Source organism: Hemitrygon akajei, unplaced genomic scaffold (assembly GCF_048418815.1).
Source record: "Hemitrygon akajei unplaced genomic scaffold, sHemAka1.3 Scf000045, whole genome shotgun sequence".
Taxonomy (NCBI): Eukaryota; Metazoa; Chordata; class Chondrichthyes; order Myliobatiformes; family Dasyatidae; genus Hemitrygon; species Hemitrygon akajei.
This window is the reverse complement of record NW_027331931.1, coordinates 4,299,091-4,320,938: the sequence shown is the minus strand read 5'-3', so window position 1 is coordinate 4,320,938 and position 21,848 is coordinate 4,299,091. Positions and strand designations below refer to the sequence as shown.

The 21,848-nt window shown below is 44.6% G+C and overlaps 1 protein-coding gene across 3 annotated transcripts in view; it reads right to left on the bottom strand.

The window, feature by feature from the left end:
• Positions 1-1,532: 1,532 nt before the first annotated feature.
• Positions 1,533-21,848, bottom strand: part of LOC140720623 (uncharacterized) — a 74,224-nt gene continuing 53,908 nt past the window's right edge. For 2 of the 3 annotated variants that reach the window (XM_073035455.1, XM_073035457.1), the window contains exon 3: positions 1,533-5,722. In XM_073035455.1, coding sequence (XP_072891556.1) covers positions 3,692-5,317 — 1,626 coding nt within the window. In that variant the 5' untranslated portion in view covers positions 5,318-5,722 and the 3' untranslated portion in view covers positions 1,533-3,691. Of the gene's footprint in view, positions 5,723-14,324; positions 14,476-15,707; positions 15,887-20,794; positions 20,908-21,848 lie in introns of those variants that run through there. The other variant, XM_073035456.1, reaches the window with a different exon arrangement.

Genomic DNA, 21,848 nt, shown 5'->3' with positions numbered 1-21,848 from the left:
CAAAAGGCCTGTTTCAGTGCTGCTGCTGCTCTCTGTGCCTCTAACAATATTCTCATTTGTAATTTCCACAATCAGTACTTTGCTACTTCTGACTGAACCCCGAAATTTACTCAAACAAGAACTGAAAGACTCTTGGCTGGCTACAAAAAGTGTTCATAAGCTGTGATACTTGCCAAAGGGGGTGTTACTCAGTACTGACCAAGCAGGGTGCCCAAACTTTTGTTTCTGGCCCTTTTCCTTTTTGGTTATTTTGAAATTGTAAAAGATGGAAATAAAAATGTAATCTTGCTTAAAATATTAAAGAAATGTGTCATCGTTAACTTTATGCCTTTTGTAATCAGGTCATCTTTTAATCACTTAGCTATTCACAGTAACAGAAATTTTGACCAGGGGTGCCTAAACTTTTGCATGCCACTGTATATATCCTGTGCCTTCCAGATTGCTTCCAAAAATTCCAGCCATTGCTGCTCTGTTTTCATCCCTGCCCATGTTTTTTTAGATCAATTTTGACCAATTTTTCTCTCAGGCCTCTCTAATTCTCTTTGTTCCACATCGACTTTAGCTTCTCCTTCACTAATGTCAGGGTGAATTTGAACATATTAAATTCACTTGCCCCTAAGTGTTCTTCGGACTTAAGTGACCTTATTAATTCCGGTTCATTACAACACCCAATCCAGAATAGCTGATCCCCAACTGGGCTCAACCACGAGCTGCTCTAAAAAAGCATGTTGTAGGCTTTCTAGGAAATTCCTCCTCTTGAGACCAACACCATCCTAATTTTCCGAATCACCTGCATGACAATCCCCATGACTGTCCTAACATTACACTTTTGGCAAGAGTTTTCTATCTCCCATTGTAATTTGTGGACCACATACTACTGTTTGAGAATCTCGAAACAATTCCCATCAGGGATTTTGTTTTACATTTGCTCTTCCTTAATTCTACCCACTGATATTCTACATCTTCCAACCCTGTGCCACCTCTTTCTCATGTTTTTATTTAATATTTTACCAACAGAGCTACACGACACTACAACCGGCTTGTTATTTCAAGAAAAATAAGTATCTGGGAAACAAGAGGACCTGCAGTTGCTAGAAATCTAGAGAGCTACACACAAAGTGCTGGAGGAGCTCAGCATGTCAGGCAGCATCTATGGATGGGAATCAACATTTCAGGCCAAGACCCTTCACCGGGACTCTTGATACCCACATACCTGGAATATCAACAAGCAAAGAAAATAGAAAATAGTGTGAAATAGGGAGAACCTTTGACAAAATTTAGTTTGAGGCTTAAGAAAACCTGCCAAACAGAGCTCAATAATTAACAAATACAACAAAGGCAATACTTTCATCAATACAGACATTGACTTTTTAAAAATAAAAAATCTTAGTCCCACTTCAATCAGTAAAATTTACAAAGATAAATAAGAACTTTAGAAAACTTCAGAAAACATTACTTACACTCAAACAGCACCTTAGACAGGAGGAAGAGGAATAACACGAATGAGAAAAAAATCACACAACAGTCAGATAAAACTTTTAAGTATATATTTTCTTCAAAAGTAAACAGGATTCAGCACTCCAAGTGTGTATATGCAATTGTGCTAAGAAGACCAGAAAACTTAAATGAGAGGCCAACTCAGAAAAATGAATAATCAATATGGAAGAAAACATTAACCAGTGGAATGAGTATGACCCTCCATGGGAGACATCCCAACGATCTGAGCAGACTAGATGGTGACAAGGAAGCATCGAGCACCTGACTGAGAGTTGGACACCTCTTCCCAGAAACAGAGGGATTCCTTGCAGAAATACAGGACAAGCTGGTTAACAAAAAAACTCACAAATACATACAATACAAACAAACAAGGCAATAAATGCAGAAAATGCCAAGAGAAACCAGACACAATCCAACACATTCCAGGATCCTGCAGCAGTTTAACTCAATCTGATTACTTATGCAGGTACAATCAAGTGGCAAATATCATTTACCAAAATCTTGCTTTAAAACACATACTCATGAATGACCTCCATCACCTCATTAAGGCACCATAATTTGAAGCCATATCCAGTTAGGGACAGAATCTCACAAGTTATATTATAATCAATACATTATAACAGACAGGTTAATCTAAAATAACTATCCGGATATAATATTACAGGATAAACAAGCAGGAACAACTGCTTCAATAGATATCACCATTCTCAACACACACGTGCCTCAACAAATGGGGAATCTCACAACAGGCATTGTCTGTGTAGGCAGTCAGACAACTGAATTATTTTCCGTCAAATGAGCTTCCAAATCTTGCTATTCTGTCATTCGTTGCCACGCCCCGCTGCTGATTCCCTTCTCCTCATCATACATTCTTATGCCGACCATTGTCCAGAGCCCCAAACTCTGCTCTGTGCGGACCTGCCTCTGGTTTCTGACCCTGCTTCGTTGAACATCCAACGGATGGTTTCCCATTCTGCTTTCAGTCTTTAGAGGACAGTGGTGTTTTCTAACAACCCTTTAGAAGCAGGGAAAATGGCCCAAAATATGGAAATGAGCCCTGATTAAGGAGGTTAACACCCAATGTCATTCTTCGTCAGCCCAGAGATTTGAGGGGTGAAGAACATCTTAGACAGAACTGCAATCCCTGCGACTTCTTCAGTCAGTAGAAAAATTAAGGGAAACCTCTTCACCCACAGCATGGTGACTGTTTGGACAGCAGGAGATGAACAACAGGGGAGGATTTAAAAGGACTGTCAAGGAACAGAATCACTGGCAGGGTCCAGCCGGCCTGAGTACACTAGTTGTGTTGTAAACTCACAGAGTTCCAAAGACAGAGTTTAAAATAGAACTGATTTATTTGTCTCAGACCCAGAATATTAAACTCCAGTCCCATTAAGGGTAAATATGCAGCAGAAGAAACTCCTCCCATGCCCAGTGACCAGGGTGCAGAACTGGGTGTGGTGAGCAGCAGCAATAATTGCAGAGTTCAGCACCAACAGTCAGTCTTGAAGTAGAATTCAGCAATGGTGATGGAGAAATATCCAGCATGCAGCTTACTGAAACTTTCTCCCCAGTGTGAACCCGGCGGTGAGTCACAAGCATAACATGCTGTAAGATTTCACTGCTAACGTAATGGCCTCTATGCAATGTTTCACTGCTGAGGTAATTGTTTCTCTGTAGCAGCAATATTTAGGTTATGACTAGAGATAACAGGGTTTGGGAATGTGGGGCTATCCAATGGCAGAAATGTTGTTCTTTCCTGTGAGTCTGGAAGAGAGAATTTCACCACCATTTGCTGGGGAGAGATGAGAAGACGTGAATGGAGAGAGTGGGCCCTTTTTCTTTCTTTTTGTTTTCTTTACTAACCCTATAGTCAAAGTAAGAATTATAAATCTCAATTGTTTAATCACATATTGTGTACAGTTTGTTATTTCAGTGTACTGATTTGGAACGGGACACATCATGAAGCATCCACCCAAATGAGATTTCTTAAGTTAGCTGGGCTGGGGAGCTATCACTCCAAAAGTTCAGCTGCTAGCCGAAGTGAGAGTTGCATAAGGTTAGATGACTGAGTGAATCGCTTCCCACTGTCTGAGCAGGTGAACAGCCTCTCCCCAGTGTGAACTCAATGATGCACATTCAGTTGATTTGGTTGAGAGAATCTTATGCAAAACTCTGAGCAGGAGATCATCCTCTATCCAGTGTGAACTTGCTGGTGTCTCTCCAGTTGAGATGACGAAGTGAATCCCTTCCCACAGTCTGAACAGGTGATTCGCCTCTCCCTAGTGTGAACTGAACGGTGTGTTTGTAGGGTGGATGACCGAGTGAATCCCTTTCCACAGTCTGAGCAGGTGAACGGCCTCTCCCCAGTGTGATTTCGCTGATGTACTTTCAGTGTAGATGACCGAATGAATCCCTTCCCACACACTGAGCAGGTGAACGGCCTCTCCCCAGTGTGAACTCGCTGATGTACCTTCAGTTCGGATGACTCAGTTAATCCCTTCCCACAGACAGAGCAAGTGAATGGCCTCTCTCCAGTGTGAATTTGCTGATGTCTACTCAGTTTAGATGACCAAGTGAATCCCTTCCCACAGACTGAGCAGGTGAATGGCCATTTCCCTGTGTGGGCTGACTGGTGTCTCTGCAGGTGAGATGACCAATTGAATCCCTTCCCACAGACAGAGCAGGTAAATGGCCTCTCCCCGGTGTGAACTCGCTGATGTACCTTCAGTTGAACTGACTGAGTGAATCCCTTCCCACAGTCCGAGCAGGTGAATGGCCACTCCCCAGTATGAACTGACTGGTGACTCAGTAGCTGGGATGACAGTGTGAATCCCTTCCCACAGTCTGAGCAGGCAAACGGCCGCTCCCCAGTGTGAACTCGCTGATGTAACTTCAGTTCGGATGAGCGAGTGAATCCCTTCCCACAGTCTAAGCAGGTGAACGGCCGCTCCACAGTGTGAACTCGCTGGTGAGCCATTAGGTTGGATGAGCAAGTAAATCCCCTCCCACAGACTGAGCAAATGAACGGCCTTTCTCCAGTATGAACTCTCTGATGTATCTTCAGATTAGATGACATAGTGAATCCCTTCCCACAGTCTGAGCAGGTAAATGGCCTCTCTCCAGTGTGAAATCTCTGATGTGCTTTCAATTCAGAAGACCAGTTGAATCCCTTCCCACAGTATGAACAGGTGAACGGCCACTCCCCGGTGTGAACTCGCTGATGAACCTTCAGTTCGGATGAGCAAGTGAATTCCTTCCCACAGTCCGAGCAAATGAATGGCCTCTCCCCAGTGTGAGCTCGCTGGTGAATCTTTAGCTTTGCTGACTGAGTGAATCCCTTCCCACAGTCTGAGCAGATGAATGGCCTTTCTCTAGTGTGAACTCGCTGATGGACCTTCAGTTCGGATGAGCAAGTGAATCCTTTCCCACAGTCCGAGCAGGTGAATGGCCGCTCCCCAGTGTGAACTCGCTGGTGTGCCTTTAGTTGGGATGAGCAAGTAAATCCCCTCCCACAGTCTGAGCAGGTGAACGGCCTCTCTCCAGTATGAACTCTCTGATGTATCTTCAGATTAGATGACATAGTGAATCCCTTCCCACAGTCTGACCAGGTGAATGGCCTCTCTCCAGTGTGAAATCGCTGATGTACCTTCAGGTGAGATGACCAGCTGAATCCCTTCCCACAGTCTGAGCAGGTGAACGGCTTCTCCCCAGTGTGAACACGCTGATGTAATTTCAGTTTAGATGAGAATGTGAATCCTTTCCCACAGTCCGAGCAGGTGAACGGCCTCTCACCGGTGTGAACTCGCTGGTGAGCCATTAGGTCAGATGACCTAGTGAATGCTTCCCCAAAATTCAACAGATGACCAGCCTCTGCCCACTATGAACTGACTTGCGTGTCCACAAGTGGGAAGACTGACTGAATCCCTTCTCACCCACAAAACAGGTGAATGGCCTTTCCCAGTGTGAACTTGCTGATGTACCTTCAGTTGAGAAGGCCGAGTGATTCCATTTCCACTGTCTGAGCAGATGAATCGTTCCACCCTGTGCAAAATGATGGGTGCGCCAGTCGGTCAGATGATTCAGTGAATCCTTCCCCATAGTCTGAACAGGAAGGATGATCGAGTGAATCCCTTGCTCCACTTCTTAAATATCTGGACAGAGACAGCAAAACTGGTGTGTTGAGCTCCAGATTCCTGTACACAAATTCCTTGTCATTTTTGACCTGTAAAAAGATTTACAATATCTGTCAATGGGTGCAGGACAACATTTCAGATGAGTTCACATAAGTTGTCAAGGTGTGATCTGGCATCACACTGTTACAGTGAAGTTCAACCCAAGTTGGAGAGAGAAATCACCTTCTAACTGGGCACAGTGCTGGTATCTGGAATGACCATCAAACTCTCTGATGCTCTTCCTGTCTCTATAAGAATGGGGCATTTCTGCCATCTCCAACCTGTGACCTGGCTCAGTTTGACTCTCTCCATTGATATTATTCCCTGTTCCCACTGAGCTGCATGGGTTCATGACCACACAGTAACTGAAACACTCTCACACAAATAGCTGGCAGTGTAGTGCATGCACCCACCACTCTCTGGGTAAAAAACTTACCCCTGGCATCCCCTCGGTATCTATTTCCAAGCACCTTAAAACTATGTCCTCTCGTGTTAGACATTTCAGTCCTGCAAATAAAACCTCTGGCTATCCACATGATCAATGCCCCTCATCATCTTATACACCTAAAAAATGCACTAAACATAGACAAGGTAATTAAACATTGCATGAGGATTTGTTGGAAGTATACAGAATTATGAGGGTACAGATAGCGTAAAGGCAAGCAGCTTTTTCCATTGAGGTTGTGTGGGATGACAACCGAGGTCATGGGTAAGCGGGGAAGGTGAAAATTTAACGGGAACATGTGGAAAAGCTCTTTACTGAAATGGTCGTGAGAGTGTGGAATGAGATATCAGCACAAGGGGTTCATGTGGGCTCAGTTTCACCATTTGAAAGAAGTTTGGATGGGAGCCTGGATGGTAGGGGTATGGAGGGCGATGGTCCCAGTCAGGTAGTTGCAATAGATACCTTAAATGTTTTTTTTAGCATTGACTAGATGGGCCAAATAGCCTGTTTCCATACTGAACTCCTCCATGTTTCTGTGACAGAGAAGCTGGCCAAACTTGTTTGGAAAGGAAAAGGTAGGAGTGATCGATATCTGAGGTCTGAACAACATCTGACTGGTGTCAAGAAAACAAACTCTCCCTCATTGTCACAAAAACAAAGGAGCTGATTGTGTACTACAGGAGGAATGGAGACAGGCGAACCCCTATTGGCATCAATGGATCTGGGGTTGAGAGGGTGAACAGCTTTAAGATCCTCAGCATAAACATCACCAAGGATCTCAAATGCTCCGTACATACCGGCTGTGTTGTGAAAAGAGCACAGCAGCACCTCTTTCAGCTCAGATGGTTGAAGTTGCTTGTTGTGGGCCCCAAATCCTAAGAACTTTCTACAGCAAGACAATAGAGAGCATGCTGACTGGGTGCAGCACTGCCTGGTATGGGAACTGTACTTCCCTCAATCGCAGGACCCTGCAGAGAGTGGTGCAGACTGCCCAGTGCATCTGTAGATGTGAACTTCTCACTATTCAGGAGATGTACAGAGACAGATGTGTAAAGAGGGCCCAAAGGATATTGGGGACCCAATTCACCACAACCACAAACTGTCCCTACTGCCACCATCCAGGAAACGGTACCACAGCAAAAGGACCAACAGGCTCCAGGACATCATCTTCTACCAGGCCATCAGACTGATTAATTCATGCTGATATAATTGCATGTTGATGTTATATTGACTGTTCTATGTATAAACAATATATTATAAATTACTATAAATTACACATTGCACATTTAGATGGAGAGTAACGTAAAGACTTTTACTCCTCATGTGTATGAAGTATGTATGTAATAAAGTCAATTCAATTTGACTCAATTTACCCTCTCCACTATCCGTTCAGTCACTCTGGCTCCCATTCCCCCTACAACTTATTTTAACCACTTCACCCTCTCACCACACTAGCTCCAGCAAGCCTTAATACCAGGATATTAGTCCCCTCCTTGTTCCATTCCCATAACTAATGAATCCCCTAACACTTATTTGACTTTCCTCTGCCAGGTAATCCCCCCAACAGTGTCTAAAGTGGTCCACCTGCTGTTGTGTGGGATGTCCGCAAGAGTACTCTTCAATGGCCTTTTAACCTCATTCACCTGCCTGTCACCCAGTTTCCTGCGTCCTGCACCTTGGGTGTAACTCACCTCTCTTCATGTCACATCTATCACCCCCTCTGACTCCCAGCTGATCCAGAATTCAACAATTTCAAGTCCGAGCTCCTTCAAGTGCAGGGCTACAAGCTGCAGCTGGATGCACATCTTGTAGGTGAGGGCATCAGGGACACTGGAAGTCTCTGCACCTTCCCTCCAATACCCCCTCTAATTTCTAATGACCAGTGTGCACATAAATCATGTACTGTGCTTAATTTTACCCAGTGACAACATGTGCACAGTGATTTTTATATAGTGAGGTATTCATTTTAAGAGCTAGGAAATCACTGTTGATAAGAGCTATGATCTCCTCTGGGTTTGATCGAGTTCATCTGCTTTCTCACACAAACTATGTAGCAGGACTGTAACAGGTAATGAAGGACTTTCTTACCAGAGCTTTTGCACATTGTGCATATGTGGTTTACTTGCTAAATTACGCTTTAAAAAGTCAGATTTCCAAATATCACTCCACTTCTTCCCACTTGTAAGTTCTACAGCAACTTTTGCATCGCCACAATACACACAGGTGACACCAGTTTCTAGATTAGACAAAAACATTTCCCCCGAACCCTCCTGATGAATTAAGGATATATTAAATAAAATCATTTTGAACCTATGTAACCTCTGGCTAAAAGAATAATTGGGACTGAATAGGAATATTTGAACCAAAGTAAACACTGTCTTCAGTGGTTAGCTAAGACAGGCTCATTATCAGTTCTCTGTGGCTTGCAGAGTGACATACTGAGCGATGATAATATACACTGTACCCTCATTAGTTGATAACATTATACATTGTACCCTCTTTTGAGTAAAGGGAGGAGGACTCTCTGATAAGGACAGGAATAAACATCTGCTTGTAATTAAGTCAGGGCCTTGCAAAGGGAATAACTGATAAGGACTGGATAGTATATCCATCTGTAATTAAAACCTTCAGTCAGCAAATTCTCTTATTTAATTAAGTTTGGAGCCAACAGACTTAGTGCGCGTACCAGTTCAAATAACATCTTGCAATAGGAATGTATGGGGCTTACTATGTATAAATATATGGCTGTAACCTGACTAAATCAGTCCACTAGTCAGATGGTGGCAGTGCTTACGTGCCTTCCCTTTGACAACGGGGTCTCAAACTCCTGCTGGAAAATGAACTGTGGTGACGATAAGAAGCTGGTCTCCCGAGTTTTATTCAACTTCAACATTTGGAGTCACAAACACGATCCCAATATAGGGAGTGCTGAGCAGATGGGCTGAATGAAGATGTAAAGTGGAACAGTATATTATCAGCAAGTTGGAGGAATAATACATGTGACAAAGGGATAGAGGTCTGTACTGCAGAAGGAACGCCAAAGGTTGGGAGACACTAAAAGCGGAGCGTGATTGGGTGGATGGGCACTAAAAAATGAGAGCAGGAAAAACAACGTAAGCAAACCAAGGCCGGCCCAGATAGGAGAGAAGGGCAGGAATATCAGTCTGAAGTTCGAACTGATAGGGACACAAGGGATCCCAAACCCATGTCTGTCATATCGACCCTGTTTGAGGACAGTGACCATGATGAGGAGTGGGCACTCACCGTACCTCTCCTACCTTACCAGGGGCCAAGTTCACCCAGTGCTCCCGAACCCCAATCCTCCCAGTACCCAGATACGGTGGCCACTCAGGTAAAACAGCGGCATAGGGAAGGGATGTCACTACATCCTGAGATCCAGAAAGGGAATACCGAGGATTATTCCAAGACAGGGAGCGAAGAATCCAATAAATCCCCAGAGTTAGTGACTCCACAAAGACAATTCCCACATGAATGCTGCCCAATCCACGAGCAGGAGGAGGGACAGCGCTCAGTGATTCCTGTGTATGCACCCTGGAAGCCTCAAGAAATGATAATGATCATGAATCAGGCCCCAGGTAGAAAAGAAAAAGCAGCACAGTTTGCTCAGTGTGTCCACAGTACTACACTAATGTTTAACATGACCCCGCAAGATTTATTCAGTCTCTGCTGCATGATTCTCTCAGCTGCTGAGGGGAGGAAATGGAAGGCAGAATTGAGAGACCAAACCTATCAGGAGTTACAGGCGGGAAACCATAATGAGAATGAACAGACAGACCAGATTATTCAAGCCCTGGAAAGGGCTCTCCAGCAACCTGTAAACATCACTAAAGTACTTGAATGCAAACCTAAGCCTGGGGAATCGGGACCAGACTATTGGGAGTGATTTGTGGCCTGCTACGGCACTTTCACAGGAGAGCAAGCCTGTCCCCCCAGTTTAATGCCCTACTGCTCCAAAACTTACCAACTAAGCCAACATGATTAAAACAGATAATATGGATTGGCCTGACAATGAACGAAATCGAATGTGACGAGCTTTGACATATTACTGGGACCTGATTTTCGATTCCTGATCAACCCCAAAAGGAACTAATATTTAAAGTGAACATGTTCAGCAGGAAGAAGGATGTGAATGGGCTATATCTGGGGATCAGAAATGGGAACAAAATCCTACCAAGGGACAGGTGGGGACAACAACCCGTTTAGAAATTGACAAGCAAGGATGCTTCCTACCGTGAGTACCACCCCTCAGGAAGAGCCCAATGTAATATTGACAGTTGCTGGAATTCCAGTTCTGTTTATGATTGATATGGGGCAACCACAACCACTCTCGATCAGGAAATAGTATCGGAAAAGGGATTCCAGCTATCAGACGCTACAATCACTTTGTCAGGGTTCAGAGGCACGGAACGTACGTATTCACGTACCCAGCCACTGCAGGTGGAATTCCAGGGGAACTAGTGTGAGGTTTCATTTACCGTCACCACCAGACGGGGGTGTAATCTCATAGCGAGAGACTTGCTCTGTCCGTTGGAAGTCGAGATTCTATGCACGGACAAGGATAGCACGCTGGAACTGCAAACAACTGATAGCTTCCTCTGATCACCCAGTGGTGGGCACTTTTTCTGGACTCCACTGCATTTGAATCCCGTCTGCCAGCGGCCGACTCTCATGTGACTCTGTGCTATGGCCCTACATGGTGCTCAGCTGAGGAAAGCTAATATTATGCACCCCTCGAGGAACAGAAATTCCCAGTCACGGTGAATGGAGAGGTTAAAGGAAGAGACGACATTGCATTTCTGGTCGAAGTTCCAGATTTCTTTTGACGACAGACAGGACTGGTGGTTCCCCATACCACCGTTAGGGTTTGCCCTGGGTTCAAGCCAAAGAGACTAGGGCTCCTTGCCTACACCCTGACAAAACAGGCCTCCAGCACTGAGGGAAACTGGCAAGACTTGGCCGCGGGCCAACTCCGATACTGGAAGGAGTCTGAGGTGAAGACAGGACATCTGGTAAGACATTCTTTTAATAGTGACCGAACCCAAGATGTTGTCCCCCATCTCTGGGCAATTTCAATCCATGAAGTCAGCCCTCCTGTCCGGATCACAGTGAAAGAAGGACAGACTCTCCCATCCATTCCGCAATACCCCCTCTAGCCCGTCTGGATCACAGTGAAAGAAGGACAGACTCTCCCATCCATTCTGCAATACCCCCTCTAGCCTGAGGCAACGTTTTATGAGGATGGAAACTCTTTTGTGGATCCAGCAGGAAAATGATATTCTGGCTATGCAATAGTGATGGACAGTGAAGTAATTGAACAGGCCTCTTTTGAAGCAGCTGTCTCCACCCAGAAGGCTGAGCTGTTTGCTCTGACTCGTGCATGTATCCAAGCAACAGACTAAAGTGGGAACGTTTACACAGACTCCCGTTATGCATTTGGAATTGTACATGACTACAGGGCTCTCTAGGAACATGGGGATTCCTGACTTCCTTTGGCCACCCCATTAGTAATGCCACCTTTGTAAAGAACTTACTCACCGCTCTACAGCTACCTCAAGTTATTTCTTTTCAGGGAAACACCTCTGTGGAGGAGTGCAAACTGTAGTCCCATATGAGGTGCCAGAAAGTCCCTGGCCTAAGTTTTCGGATCACCCAGCAGGACAGGTTTGTGTTCCTACATAGTTTTTACCAATGTCAGTCGACCAGAAACATGATTTTACACACCTGGGAAAGGAGGGAATGGTTGGTAACCTGTACCCTGCACACCGGGTACGACTCCCTAGACAGGTGGATCTTTTTCGTGTCTACAATTTGATTTTATTGAATTCCCTAGAGCACATTGCGACAGATACTGCTTAGTTATTATAGATGTGTTTAGTAGATGGATTGAAGCTATTGCAACTACCATTAATACTGCTGTGACTGTTGTGAAGGTATTATTAAGGGAAATAATTCCCAGGTACAAGCCAGAGATGCTGAGTTCAACAATGGCTCACACTTTATGGTGAAAGCAAACGAAGGAGTATGTAACAAACTAGCTATCAAGCAACAATTCCACTGTGTATACCACCCATGGGCCGCTGGCAGAGTGGAAAGAGCCAATGGCATTCTGAAGAGTAAACTGGCCAGGCTAACAGTGGAGACTGGACTCACTTGCTTGAAGGTCCGACCATTAGCCCGATTCCACATGAGGGTTACCCCACAGGGGAAAACAGGGCTGTCACCAGCTGAAATCATTTCTGGACGGCCCATGAGGACACCCTGGGAACAAAGTCTCAGGATTAAAGGCAAAGTGAATAAGAATAAGGAACCTTGGTTCTCGATGGATATTGGAACTCTGATAAAGAAGAGAGAGATGTATGACATGTGTAAGAAACAGGGAGCAAATAAGGTACTAGAGGAGTATAAAGAGTGCAAAAAAAAACTTAAGGGAGAAATCAGGAGGGCTGAAAGAAGACATGAGGTAGCGTTGGCAGTCAATGTGAAGGATAGTAAGAGCTTCCACAGGTATATTAATAGCAAAAGGATAGTTAAGGGATAAAACTGGTCCTCTTGAAGATCAGAGTGGTGGGCTATGTATGGAACCAAAAGAAATTGGGGAGATGTTAAATGGTTTTTTTGTATCTGAATTTACTAAGGAAACTGGCATTGAGTCAATGGAAATAAGGCAAACAAGTATTGAGGTCATGGAACATATACAGAGAGAAGAGGAGGAGGGGCTTGCTACTTTGAGGCGAGTAGATAAATCTCCAGGACCTGACAGGGTATTCCCTCGGACCATGAAGGAGACGAGTGTTGAAATTGCAGGGGCCTTGGCAGATATATTTAAATGTCATTATCTACGGGTGAGGTGCCAGAGGATTGGAGGATAGCTCATGTTGTTCCATTGCTTAAAAAAGGCTCTAAAAGTAATTCTCGAAATTATAGGCTGGTAAGTTTGATGTTGGTAGTGGGTAAAATATTGGAAGGAGTACTGAGAGACAGGATCGACAATTATTTAGATAGACAGGGACATTAGGGAGAGTCAACATGGCTTTGTGTGGGGGAGGTCAAGTTTAACAAATCTATTAGAGTGTTTTGAGGAGGTTACAAGGAAAGTGGATGAAGGCAAGGCAGCGGATGTTGTCTACATGGACTTCAGTAAGGCCTTTGGCAAGGTCCCGCATGGGAGGTTAGGTAGTAAATTGGATTAGACATTGGCTCAATGGGAGAAGCCAGAGATTGGTAGTGGACGATTGCTTCTCTGAGTGGAGGACTGTGACTAGTGGTGTGCCACAGGGATCAGTGCTGGGTCCATTGTTATTTGTCATCTTTATCAATGATCTGGATGATAATTTGGTAAATTGGATCAGCAAATTTGCTGATGATACAAAGACTGGAGGTGTAGTGGTCAGTGAGGAAGGTTTTCAAAGCTTGCAAAGGGATCTGGACCAGCTAGAAAAATGGGCTGAAAAATGGCAGATGGAGTTTAATACAGACAAGTGTGAGGTGTTGCACTTTGGAAGGAAAAACCAATGTAGAACATATAAGGTAGATGGTGGGGCACTGAGGAGTGCAGTAGAACAGAGGGATCTAGGAATACTGATACAAAATTCCCTACAAATGGTGTCATGGGTAGATAGGGTAGTAAAGAGAGCTTTTGATACATTGACCTTTGTAAATCAAAGTATTGAGTATAAGAATTGGAATGTTATGGTGAGGTTGTATAAGGCATTGGTGAGGCCGAATTTGGAGTATCATGTGCAGCTCTGGTCACCGAATTACAGGAAGGATATTAATAAGGTTGAAAGAGTGCAGAGAAGGATTATGAGGATGTTGCCGGGACTTGAGAAACTGAGTTACAGAGAAAGGTTGAATAGTTTAGGACTTCATTCCTAGGAGTGTAGAAGAATGAGGGGAGACTTGATAGAGGTATATAAAATTATGATGGGTACAGATAGAGTGAATGCAAGCAGGCTTTATCCAGTGAGGCTAGGGGAGAAAAAAAAAACAGAGGACATGGATTAAGGGTGAAGGGCGAAAAGTTTAAAAGGAATATAATGGGGGGGCATCTTCACAACTGGGTCAGACTGATACTGGCATAACAGGTTCTTCTGGGCACATTCTGTCTCACTCCCAAATATTTCCTACTTTCCTTTGTACTGGTACGTAATGTCTAAAGGACCAGTGTTTGAGTAAATGAGACTCACCAAACTTTCTCCTGACTGAATCACTGGAATCTCCGAGTCAGATGGGTTCTCTCCAGTTGATGCTCTCAATCCTCGGGCTGCTTCACTTGTTGCTGTTCCCTCGTCTTCAGTCATGATCTTTCTTCAAATAAACCTCTCACCACAGGTCTAACTTTAACCAGAGAGACAATGAAGCACATTAATAATGAAAAGGAGAACTAAACTTTTCTGCTTAATGTTACTAAGAACAAAACTCACTGAAATTTAAACACTGAAGGCAGATTTAATGAGCTCAGTGAAAAATCTTTTATTGTCCCTCACATGTCACAGAATGATATGGGATAAGAAGGAGCCATCATTCAGTCATGGTAAGACATAAGACACAGGAACAGAATTAGGTGATTCGATCCATCTGGTCTGCCCACCACTGAACCATGGCTGATGTTTATTCCAACACCATATTCCTGCCTTCCTCCTGTAACCCTGAAGCTACTCAGCAATCATCAATATGTTAATCTCTGTCATAAATATACCCAAATGGCAGCTTCAACCAACCTCTGTGGCAACAAATTCCACAGATCAGACATCATTTGGGCAAATTTTATTTCTCCTCTCAGTTTTAAAGGGAAGCTTCTTTATTCCAATACTGTGCCATCAGATCACAGTCTAATGGAAACATCATCTCCATGTCCACTGTATCCAGGCTTTTCAGCATTTGGTAGGTTTACTTAACCAAACATCCCCCACTACCCCCACTGTCCCCCTGAACTCCATTGAGCACAGGTCCAGAACCATCAAATGCTCCTCAAACATAACGCCGAACATTCCTGAGATTATTCTTGTAAACCTTGTTCGCAACAACTGTACTGAACACATTTCTAGGAATAACAAGCTAATTGGTACCAGGGTAATTTGCAGGGAAAAGTTGTGGTTACTTTACTGTTCTACTATCACAGAGTGAGCCATTTCCACTTCCACATTAAAAATGGTACATTTCAGGAAACATAAACCAATCCAAAGTGAATGTAATAAAAAGAAATTGTTATTACCAAACTGCTCAGCATGTAAGGAACAGCTGTGGGGAGAGGAACAATCTTTACAATTCAGGTTAATTACATTTTGTCAGGATGACTTCATTTTCAGTTTTTAGTGCAGATCTCCAGCAACTTGAGATTCTGCCCGATTTCCACCGCTTTATCCAGATCTGACTTCCACAAAATGCGAGTGATTTTAAAGGGCTGGGCTGCTGGAAGCACATTACCAGACCTGGTGTGATTGCAACTGTGTCTGACAGAGGCATAAATGGTTCTTCTGGGCACATTCAGTCTCACCAACTATTTCCCACCTTCTATTGTACAGGTATGTAATGTATAAAGGACCAGTGTTTGAGTAAGTGAGACTCACCAAACTTCCTCCTCACTGACTCACTGGGAACTCCAAGTCAGCTGATTCAGAGTTGTTCTCTCCAGTTGATGCTCTCAGTCCTCGGGCTGGTTCACTTGTTGCTATTCCCACATCTTCAGCTGTGGTTTGCTTCCAGTTGGGGTTTTTCTTCCAATAAACCTCTCACCGCAGGTCTAACACTAACCAGAGAGATAATGAAGCACATTAACAATGAAAAGGAGAACCAAACATTTCTGCTTAATGTTACTAAGAACAAAACTCACTGAAATTTAAACGTTGAAGCCAAATATAATAATCTCAGTGAACAATCTTTTATTGTCCCTCACACATCACAAAACAATCTGGGATAAGAAGGAGCCACCATTCTGTCATGGTAATACATAAGACACAGGAACAGGATTAGGTGATTTGATCCATCTGGGCTATAAACGTGCAGGAGCAATGTGTGGTTAAGTGCCATGCTCAAGGATACAACGCACTGCCTGGCCTGAGGCTCAAACTCATGACCTTCAGATTGCTTAACCACTCGGCCATGTGCACATCACAGAAACCACTCTCCCCCCTAGACTTCCCAGTCCCTCGGTAAAGCAGGCAGTGAAATCAAAGATCCCCAAAACCTGGGATGTTCTCATTACTCACCCACCCCAATCCAGGAGAAGACACAACAGCCAGAAAGCTCAACTGCAAATGTGACCAGCCTCAGGAAACGAGGCGAGTTGGGGGAAGTTAACGAGACTCAGTGACCAATGTCAGATCCCCCAACACAACATAGAGGAAGCATCCTGACCCAGCCAGGGACTCTAAGCACACACCATGTCATCTTGCATCACGTATTTGCTGCACAAATCACTCTCTCACCTAGATGGGGTCAGTTTTGCTGTGAGGATTACATTCCTTGACTTCTCTAGTGCCTTTAACACCATCCAGCCCAAGATCTTAAGGCACAAACTAACGGAGATGGGAGTAGACTCTCACATGGTGGATTGGATAGTGGACTACTTGACAGATAGACCTCAGTATGTGCGGTTGGGAGACTGTAGGTCTGACACGGTGGTCAGCAGCACAGGAGCGCCGCAGGGAACCATACTCTCTCCGGTCCTGTTCACCCTGTACACATCAGACTTCCAATATAACTCAGAGTCCTGCCATGTGCAGAAGTTCGCTGATGACACGGCCATAGTGGGGTGTGTCAGGAATGGACAGGAGGAGGAGTATAGGAAATTGATACAGGACTTTGTGATATGGTGCAACTCAAACTACCTGCGTCTCAATATCACCAAGACCAAGGAGATGGTGGTGGACTTTAGGAGATCTAGGCCTCATATGGAGCCAGTGATCATTAATGGAGAATGTGTGGAGCAGGTTAAGACCTACAAGTATCTGGGAGTACAGTTAGACGAGAAGCTAGACTGGACTGCCAACACAGATGCCTTGTGCAGGAAGGCACAGAGTCGACTGTACTTCCTTAGAAGGTTGGCGTCATTCAATATCTGCAGTGAGATGCTGAAGATGTTCTATAGGTCAGTTGTGGAGAGCGCCCTCTTCTTTGTGGTGGCGTGTTGGGGAGGAAGCATTAAGAACAGGGACGCCTCACGTCTTAATAAGCTGGTAAGGAAGGCGGGCTCTGTCGTGGGCAAAGTACTGGAGAGTTTAACATCGGTAGCTGAGTGAAGGGCGCTGAGTAGGCTACGGTCAATTATGGAAAACCCTGAACATCCTCTACATAGCACCATCCAGAGACAGAGAAGCAGTTTCAGCAACAGGTTACTATCGATGCAATGCTCCTCAGACAGGATGAAGAGGTAAATACTCCCCAATGCCATTAGGCTTTACAATTCAACCGCCAGGACTTAAGAACTTTTTTTTTTAAAGCTATTATTAATGCTTTTTGATTTAGATGCATATCATATTTTTACTGAGTCAAGTATTGTATGTAATTAGTTTTTGCTACAACAAGTGTATGGGACATTGGAAAAAAAGGTTGAATTTCCCCATGGGGATGAATAAAGTATCTATCTATCTATCTATCATCACAAAGTGAAGGGTAGGGCAGATTGACAGTAAACAGCCTCACGTGACCTGTTGGTGGGTCTCCCGTTTCAACTCTGCAGAAATAGACAGCCTGGGCTCCAGGTTTGGATCGTTCAATGCAGATTAAGTGAAGTCTACACATTTTTGACCAGACCAGATAATCGAAAAAATAAATGAGTAATTGGTCCTCAGTTCGGGGCTCACGGCCAACATCGGATCTCCCTGCTTGGGATCGGTCTCAATACTCACCGATGGGAACGCAATATCTTCAGCCCACAGACAGTGATCCCGACCCCTGGCTCCCCCACCCAGGAGGTGAGGACCCTTCCCTCGATCCCACAGATGATGCACTTCAGCACTGGGCGGAAAAGAAAACACCGCCCGGCCGGAGACAGTGAACATGCGCGAAGTGAGTGTCACATCATCCGGAGGGCAGGGCCTCGGAAACAGATGCACAGGTGCCGCCCATCTGCTGTTAAATGGGAGGGGCAAACGGGATCACGTGACCAGTCGGGTCTCCCACCCCAGGCAGAGTTTTCCAGCTACCCACCACTCTGTGTAAAGAAACAAACTTGCTGCTTACATCTCCTCTCACCTTAAATATATTAGACATTTCAACCCCCAGGAAAAATAGATTGTCTGTCCACTCAGAATCAGAATCAGGTTTATTATCACCGGTGTGTGTCATGAAATTTGAAAACCGTGCAGCAGCAGTTCAATGCAATACATATTATAGAAGGAAAAAAAACCCAAAGTAAAATAATAAAAATAAACAACTAAATTATTTACAGCATATCTGGAACCCTTACTCTTTGTGATTTTGATAAATGACCTGGATGAGGAAGTGGAGGGATGGGTTAGCAAGTTTGCTGATGACACAAAGGTTGGGGGAGTTGTGGATAGTGTCAGAGGTTACAGTGGGACATTGATAGGATGCAAAAATGGGCTGAAAAGTGGCAGATGGAGTTCAACTAAGATAAGTGTGAAGTGGTTCATTTTGTTAGGTCAAACATGATGGCAGAATATAACATTAATGGTAAGACTCTTGGCAGTGTGGAGGATCAGAGGGATCCTGGGGTCCCAGTCCATAGGACACTCAAAGTTGCTACGCAGGTTGACTCTGTGGTTAAGAAGGCATATGATGCATTGACCTTCAACAATCGTGGAATTGAATTTAGGAGCCGAGAGGTAATGTTGCAGCTAAATGTGACGATGGTCACACCCCAATGTGCACAGTTCTGGTTCTCTCACTACATGAAGCATGTGGAAACCATAGAAATGGTGCAGAGGCTATTTACACAGATGTTGCCTGGATTGGGGAGCATGCCTTATTAGAATAGTTTGAATGAACTCGGCCTTTTCTACTTGGAGCAACGGAGGATGAGAGGTGACCTGACAGAGGTGTATAAAATGATGAGAGGCATTGATCGTGTGGATAGTCAGAGACTTTTTCCCAGGTCTGAAATGGTTATGAAAAGACAGCACAGGTTGAAGGTGCTGGGGAGTAGTTGCAGAGGAAATGTTACAGATAAGTTTTTTTACTCATAGAGTGGTGAGTGTGTGGAATTGGCTACCGGCAACGGTGGTGGAGGTGGGTAGAATATGGTCCTTTGGAGACACTGGAGAAAAATAAAGAAATACTAGCTTAAAAAAATAGAGTGCTATGGGTAACCATGGTAATTCCTAAGATAGGGACATGTTGGCACAACTTTGTGGGCCGAAGGGCTTTTATTGTGCTGTAGGTTTTCTATGTTTCTGTGAATAAATTAAAAATCGTGCAACAAACAGAAATACTATACATTTTAAATGTGAGGTAGTGTTCAAGGGTTCAATATCCATTTAGCAATCGGATGGCAGAGGGGAAGAAACTGTTCCTGAATCACTGAGTGTGAGCCTTCAGACTTCTGCACCTCCTTACCTGCTGGTATCATTGAGAAAACTACATGCCCTGGGTGCTGGAGGTCCTTGATAATGGACGCTGCCTTTCTGAGACATGGCTTCTAATCCTCTGGTAATCTTATAAACGTCCATCCAGTCTCACCCCAGCCGGCACGGCTCCGGAGAAAACGACACAATTTTGTCCAACCTCTCGTTAAAGCTCAGGCCCTCTAATCCAGGCAATATCCTGGTAAACCTTTTCTGCGCCCACTCCAAAGCCCCGATATCCTTCCGAGAATGGGAGCGACCAGAACTGTATGAAACACTCCAGATGTGGTCTAACTAGTTTTATAAAACTGCAACAAAACTTCCCGACTTTTGAACTCAATGCTTCAACTGATAAAGACAACCATGCCATTTGCCTTCTTAACCACCCGATCAATCTGTGCAGTCTCTCTCAGGGAGCGATGAACTTGGAGTCTAAGATCCCTCTGATCATCAACACTGTTCAGGGTTTTGCATTTAACAGTGTACTGTCTCATGCATTCGACCTACCGAGCTGCCAACATGATCATCACTAATCAAATCTCACTGAGATTTCTCAGGTCCTGTTAAATTTATTGCCAACTGCACAAGTACGGGAAGGTACAGGGAGAGAGAAACACTGACTTGTGGCAGCATCACAGGCAAATACATTCAGATAAACACGGAACACAAATTATACATTATTCTGTCAGTAACAATACAGAAACATGTTTTACTTCATCCTGCTAATAGGACCAGAACAACAGGGGCTGAGCGCGGCTCATCTCAGACGGTTCGGTGTGAAGGTCTCACAACCCGGACCGACCCCGGCAGATTCTGTGAAGGAAGCGAGGCGAGGCTGCCAGTTCGGGAAAGTTCATCCCCTCCCCCTTCAGGTTTCACCGATCACTTTGTCTTTCTCTCTCCCTTCCCCACCCCCACCTTTTATTCTCCAGTCCTGCCGAAGGGTTTCGGCCGGTAATCTCGACTATACTCTTTTCCTGGATTCTGTCCGATCTGCTGAGTTCCTCCAGCATTTTGTGCGCGTTGCTCGCATTTCCACCATCTGCAGATTTTCTCTTGTTTGAGTTCGGGAAAGTTAACTCACCACCCAACGTCAGACCTCCCCACTCGGGACCGGCTTCAATACTCACCGAAGGGAAATTGTTGCTGCTGCCCCGCAGAGAATAATCCGTCTCCGGCTCCCCATCCAAAGGGGCGAGAATTCCCTCCCGATCCCAATCTCACCGCCGTCCCGCTTTCACAATGAACGAAAAAACAACACTGCCGTTCCCGAGAATGTGAGCATGCGCAATGTGCTTATTGCGTCACGGGCGTTGGGCGGAGCTTCGGAAAATGCTGACGATCTGCGGTAAAACAGGATCACGTGACTCGGTGACTGTTGCTCCCCCTTCACATATTGCCCGACCCACCGCCGCATTTCCCAAATTATTTCATTATTTCCCTATATCCTCTGAATATTCCCTGAACATCCTCTACATAGCACCATCCAGAGACAGAGAAGCAGTTTCAGCGACAGGTTATTATCGATGCAATGCTCCTCAGACATGATGAAGAGGTCAATACTCCCCAATGCCATTAGGCTTTACAATTCAACTGCCAGGACTTAAGAACTTTTTTTTTAAGCTATTATTAATGCTTTTTGAGTTAGTGATTTAGATGCATATCATATTATTACTGAGATAAGTATTGTATGTAATTAGTTTTTGCTACAACAAGTGTATGGGACATTGGAAAAAAGGTTGAATTTCCCCATGGGGATGAATAAAGTATCTATCTATCTATCTATATTATTTCCATATTTACACCAGACACGTATTTAGTTTTTCCCTCCATATCTTCCCCGATCCCTTTTCAGCCACCCCCAGGTCACAGAGTTCTCAGCGTTATAATTTCGATTCCCATCCCATCCCATCCCGACACACAATTCAGACCCACACAGGAAATGTGCGGGTTTCAGTTAAATCAGTCTATGTTTATAAACACTTAATTATTAGCCCAGCCGTTAAACCGATAAAGCTCGAGCACAGCAGCACGTCGGTGACGTAAAACACCGCACACGTGAGGGCACATCCCGGTGTGGGAAGCCCATGTGTGACGTCAGGCGAGTGGGGTGGAGCTGTGTGACGTCACCTGTGGGGGAGCGCTCGTATTTAAAAGCACCTTAATGGATTTTTCGGTGGGACA